This window comes from Petaurus breviceps, unplaced genomic scaffold (assembly GCF_028583685.1).
Source record: "Petaurus breviceps papuanus isolate PSGF00001 unplaced genomic scaffold, PetGlider_PUasm1.0 185, whole genome shotgun sequence".
Classification (NCBI taxonomy): domain Eukaryota; kingdom Metazoa; phylum Chordata; class Mammalia; order Diprotodontia; family Petauridae; genus Petaurus; species Petaurus breviceps.
The window spans coordinates 12,384,762-12,390,761 of record NW_027185797.1 but is presented as its reverse complement, the minus strand read 5'-3'; the positions used below and the strand labels follow the sequence as shown (position 1 = coordinate 12,390,761).

Genomic DNA, 6,000 nt, shown 5'->3' with positions numbered 1-6,000 from the left:
CTTCTGGCACACAGTAGGCACTTAATAAATGTTTATTGACTAAAACAGTTTACAAGCAGCTAAAGAAGCAATGGAATTCCACTAGTTTCTCTAACAACTCATCACAGTACTATACAGACAGTGTCTTTGTTGGGCTATGGGTTCATTCTGTGTTGAGTTGAATCCCTCAGTCAACAAGCATTTAAGTACTTAATACATGTGTCCAATAAAATATATAATGAAAGACATAAGCAATTCATGTGCTTAAGGGCCCTCTTTGATGGGTTAAGGGCTTCTTGAGTTGAAACAGGCAAAAGGAATTCACTTAAGTACTTCCTATGTGTCTGTTAAGAGCCAGGGATAGAAAAAACATTGTAAGCAGCCCCTGCCCTCAGGGAGCTTACCAACTAATGGAAATCATGAAAAAAAGATGCTCAGTAGTAGAGACTAAAAAGTCTGTGATGAATTATTAATCCTTTCCCATTTGTAGTATTAAAGGAAATCCCCTGGAATAAAAACACAACATGCCAGAAGATTTGGAACTTTTTAAAATATAATTTAAAACTATTTTGTACCAGTACAATATATTAATTTTTACAAATGTAAAATTTTGTCAGCTGTTAAAGCATTTGCAAAAACCACACATCCTACTTCAGCTTTTATTGCACAATATCTATATGAAAATATTAATTTTTAAATTAGAAAACATAAATTATGCTTTCAATATAGAAGAGACAATCTGATTTTTTTAAGACAATACTATATAAGAAAATCTACCCAGAAAATAACCAACTTTCACAGGTTACCAAGCTCAACAGGTGTTACAGAATGCCCAGTTTACAAAATGTTTAAAACCAGTACCAGGGAATCTTCATACAATCGCATCTGTACTCCATTATAAATTAAGTTGGTTTATTTAAAAAAAAGTTGAGGCATCTTTTAGTGTGAGCAAGCATTACAAGTAGCTCTTTTCCCATACTAATTCTCATAGTTCCAATGTGACGTCAATTGGCCCAATTAAATTCTGCAACCTATCTTTGTACTCATTTTCCCCTCACATACTCAATCTCTGGCAACTTCACAGCCAGTGACTTACCATTGTTATCGCTGTAATCATGAGGTTTTTCTACCCAATATAAACAAAGGCTAAATTCAGTCTTTTATAAAATCAAGTTTATATATTTGCATCACAAAAGAAAAAAATTAGTGTCAAAAACATTGTTTGGTCTTCCTTGATATTTTGTAGGAGATGGTTTTCCCAGAGCTGGACTGGTAAATATACCACTGTTCCCGTAGTGTAATCCGTAAACATATCCCAGTGTTGAGCTGAAATGTAACGACAAAGTGATTGTAGAATGGAGTTGGAATGGGACAGGCTTCTTTCTGGGTGTGATACCACCATAGTAGTTAAAATACTGACTGTAAAGCTTGGTAGAAAATAGATTTTCCATAGACAAGTACAGAACCTGGAGGACTTGTTTGGTGGGATCTTGCAATAAGCTGATGCCATTGAACATACCATGGGGATAATTTTTTAAAAATTCTTCATGAATTTCGTAGGACAAGAATATGACTTACTAGACCCCAAATAAAGCAAGTGAATGAATGAGAGCCCCTACTCTTGATGACTCAAGTAGTTCTTGGGGTCACTTTGGGAACTTATGTCCTGCATAAGCAAAATGAAACTAGGACATGACACATCTATCTACAGAAAAGAAATATGAAAATAGTGGTCATAAAGTCCCAAGTTATTATAGGTAGAGAGTATTATTTTCAAAAATCCAAATCTTTAGAAAAAGTCTTAGCAGTACAGAATGTCCAAAGAGACTCAGCCACCCCCCTTCAAATTCTCATACTCCAGAACTGCTCACAGCACCTCACATAGATGAGTGTTTTTAAAAATATATATATTTATAGCAGGTCTACAATGAGACCTCAAACGTATTTCACCTTTTTAAAAACAAGGGTTTATTTTTTAATTACTCTTCCCTTCCTTAATGTTCTCCTGAACAAAATAAAAATAAACTCTGTCACTCCATTAGAAAACAAACTAAAGACATTCACGGTCTGGAAATTTTTCCAAAGCCCCCAAAACTTGGTACTATGTGCAATCTCCTCCCATGTAGGCCTGGAGGAAATTCCTGATTACCTATCACTGAACATACTGCTAAATTACACACCGTAGAAAATGTACATTAATAGTAAAGAGTAAAATCTATTTCATAAAATAAAAATGTTCTGTAACTTCCATTTAAATACACATCTGAAAAGCTATAAGAGGAGTTTTTTGTTTTTGTTGTTTTGTTTTGTTTTTTTTGAAAAGTGCTAGTCAAAACATGTATAAGTATCTTCAGTACATTGTCCCAGTTCTTTAAAACTGAACTCTGTTCATCAGGCCTGGTGACAGATTAATTGCTACAAGGTAGAAGAAAAAAAGTTTTCACTTGTCAATTAATCCAGCTTCCTTAATTTTGGTGAAGAAGAATTTCTCCAAGATATTGGCACATTTGTAGTATTCACTCTCTGGGGGGTTGTACTCTTTGCAATTGGTAAACACCCGCTGTAAGTCAGCCATGAATAATTTCTTAGATACGTAGTACCTATTCTTGAGCCGTTCACTCATGGTTTTCAAATCTGTATAAGAAAGAAAATATCAACAGTCTTTCATTCCTTTTAGTATTAGCTGGTAAACAGGATCAACAAAGAGAATCATTTATTTCATTAACTAGATTATGGGTTCCAGCACAGGAAGACTGAAAGAACCTATGCTTTTTTTAATCTACCTGGGGAATACCTGAGCGTGGAAACTCCCTCCACCAATTCAGATGGCAACCCATCTATGACTTTTAGTAGATATGTAAAAGTCCTAGGGAGTTGACTTGGGATACTGCCAAGGTCAATGACTGACCAGGGTCATACAATTACAGTGTAAAAGGTAGGACTTTCCCAGATGCCAGGCACACAACTCTGTCCTTTTAAATGCATTCATGTCAGGGCAGGTAGGTGGAGCAATAAATACAGCACCAGCCATAGAGTCAGGAGACCTGAGTTCAAATATGGCCTTAGACATTTGACACACTTACTAGCTGTGTGACCTTGGGCAAATCACTTAACCCCAATTGCCTTGCCTTCAAAAAAAGATTAAATAAAATGCATTCATTTCAGTCACACTCCCTATCAAGCTTCAATAAGAAGATTCTCACTCCAAGGTCTAGTTTTATGAATGATGAAGATACAGATAACTGATCTTGAAAGAAATTGGACTCAGAATGTTAGAACAGGAAATATCCTCTGGTAATCAATGAGCCCCAAGTGAAGATTTTACACAGGAAGAAAGAGAAATCCATAGAATGATGAACTGCCTAATCCTGCAAAGACCATGCATGCATGCATGCCTCCATATGGACTTAGAACATTTGATCAGAATCAACTCAAGCATTTTAGTCAAAAACTGCCAGGTGACTTCTCCTGTGCTTCTCACTAGATTCTCTTGATGCTGCAAAGATCTGGGTAAATGATGCAAGTGCAAATTCACTGGTGATCCATGTATTATTAAACCCTAAAATCCCCTTAATTTCACATTTACCAGTGAAGAAATACAGTGTCCCACTTAGCTTTGACTTATTTTAAAAACAGGAAAAATGAAAATTAAGACCTCCAAACCTAAGCAGTGATTGCCAAATATACATCCATCCATACAAGCTTTGTGTGACTCTATTAGAAAAAGAAGAAAAGTTTTCATGTGAGCCTTTCCTTTGAAACCGTATTAAGTTACAAATGGAAACCATATCTGACAGGAAGAATGCAGAGCAGCTGCCACGATTTTCCCTCAAAAGATCTCCTAATTCCACTTGAGGCTGTGCATGCTGCCTTTATTTGTTTTGAATATAAACCTGGAAAGAGCTTTCGAGATCATAAATGTGACAATTTCATCCGGGGGAGTAGGGAGCTTGCTAAACACATTCACCTACCAATACCAAGACCGTGCTTTCAAATTTTGACAATTAATTAATAGGTGTTTATTCCATGCCAGACACTGTCATAAGGACTAGAGAGACAAAGAAAGTAACAACAAAACCCTAAACAGTCCCTGGGCTCAGGGAGCTCAACTACTCATGGGGGAGATAAGATCAATCTAATTATATACATGATGGAAGACCACTTAAGAGAGGAAGGCCTTAGGGTGGCTAGGTGGTGCAGTGAATAGAGCACCAGCCCAGGAGTCAGGAGGAACTGAGTTCAAGTCCAGTCTCAGACACTTAACACGCGCGCACACACACACACACACACACACACACACACACACACACGCCGTGTGACCTTGGGCAAGTCACTTAACCCCAACTGCCCTCCAAAAAGCAAAAAAAAAAGTGGGGGGGAACCTTAGCAGCCCAGAGAGGCTTCCTCTAGAAAGTGGGCTTTAAACTGAAACAAGAAAGTCACAGAAAAACTCAGGCAGGTTTTCGATTAAAAATCTTCATATGTATCTCTAAAATGGTGACGGGACTAAAATGTAGGGCAAAGAAAACTGATCTTAGGGTCAGAAGAGCCCTAGCTTTGTAATTTCTCTCTGACACTTACCAGCTGTATGACCATAGAGGCAAATCAAAAGTCTGAGCCTCAGGTTGCTCTGTTTAACAATTCCTATGTGCAGTTCCCTCACAAGATTACTGTGAGGATGAAAAGAGCTGACATTGCACATATAAAAAGCTATATCACTGTCAAATGTTTGCATCAGACATCCAAAAATCTACAAGAAATTAAACAAGGAGAAAATGAGATTGCTGGCTATCACCTCCTGTGGGGCGAGAGGAGATTTCTCAGGCTGCACTCCCATCCATGTTAGGAAATCCTGGTCTGGAAAGTCTACCCTGATTCAGAGTGGTAACCGTCTGTGAATTAAGGTCTGAGACTCAAGCTCACAGATATGGAGCTGGAAGGTATTCCGGAGATTATTGATCCCAGGGGCTCTTAACCTGGGGTCTATAGACACCCAGTGGTTCCATGATCAGATTTCAGTGGGTCTTCAAACCTGGACCAGAAAAAAAACATTAGATCTTTTTTTTTTTTGCTTTTTGGAGGGCAATTGGGGTTAAGTAATTTGCCCAAGGTCACATGGCTAGTTTTGTGTGTGTGTGTGGGTGTTAAGTGTCTGAGGCCAGAGGATCTGAACTCAGGTCCTTCTGACTCTGGGGCCGGTGCTCTATTCATTGCGCCACCTAGCCACCCCAATAAATTAGATCTTTATTTTTATTAACCTTTAAGTGAAAGTTAGCATTGCCTTCCTTTATGAAGGTAGCACAAACCTTTGTATGATAAAGAGTGCCCAGGTTTCACCAGACTGACTGACAAAGGCGTCAATAGGGACAAGAGATCATCAGCTGAAAATGAGGAGGGTTCCTTCCCTCCCCTTCCCACTGGGGATATAATATGCAAAATATTCAAGAGGAAGCTGGCAGAAAGAGACCAATACGGACAAAATTCAACTGAACCTTTGGCCCTCCACAAAAATGTTTACTTACTGACTGCCACACTGCCCTGCTGTCCCTGAACCCACATGATGGGTTCATTGGGCTATTCACAGGATTATGGTTGCTTGAAGGGTCCGTTGGGATTGTCCTGGCCAGTGATACCAAATTCACAAGACCCAGCTCCCAGGTTTCATATTGACTTAGAAAAACCACAAAGTAATACTATGTTTTATTTTTTTTATTTTGTTAAATTTACTTATTATTTTATCTATTTTGTGTATCTTGTAGAAATTTTAATCTGATTTGAGTAGCCGCTTTGGGGCCTCAAAATTGACACTTCTAGTCTAGGCCACCCCCTCACTCTAAAGATGAGAAAGCTGAGACTTGCTAACTGGCTTGCCTTCGAGACTGTACTGTCCTAAGGAGGAGAGGTGATGGGCTTAGAACAGTAGGTCCAACTGAGCCTCCCTTCCACCATACTGAGGCTCCAAACCGCTTTTCTCCTGAAGCTCTCAAATGCATCTCAACACCTCCACACTCCTTCAACACA

The 6,000-nt window shown here is 38.6% G+C and overlaps 1 protein-coding gene across 1 annotated transcript in view; it reads right to left on the bottom strand.

Moving 5' to 3' along the window:
- Positions 1-514: 514 nt before the first annotated feature.
- KAT2B (lysine acetyltransferase 2B) overlaps positions 515-6,000 on the bottom strand; it is a 113,935-nt gene continuing 108,449 nt past the window's right edge. The window contains exon 18 of the mRNA XM_069088464.1: positions 515-2,613. Within this exon, the coding sequence (XP_068944565.1) occupies positions 2,420-2,613 (194 nt within the window). The 3' untranslated portion in view covers positions 515-2,419. The remainder of the gene's footprint in view (positions 2,614-6,000) is intronic.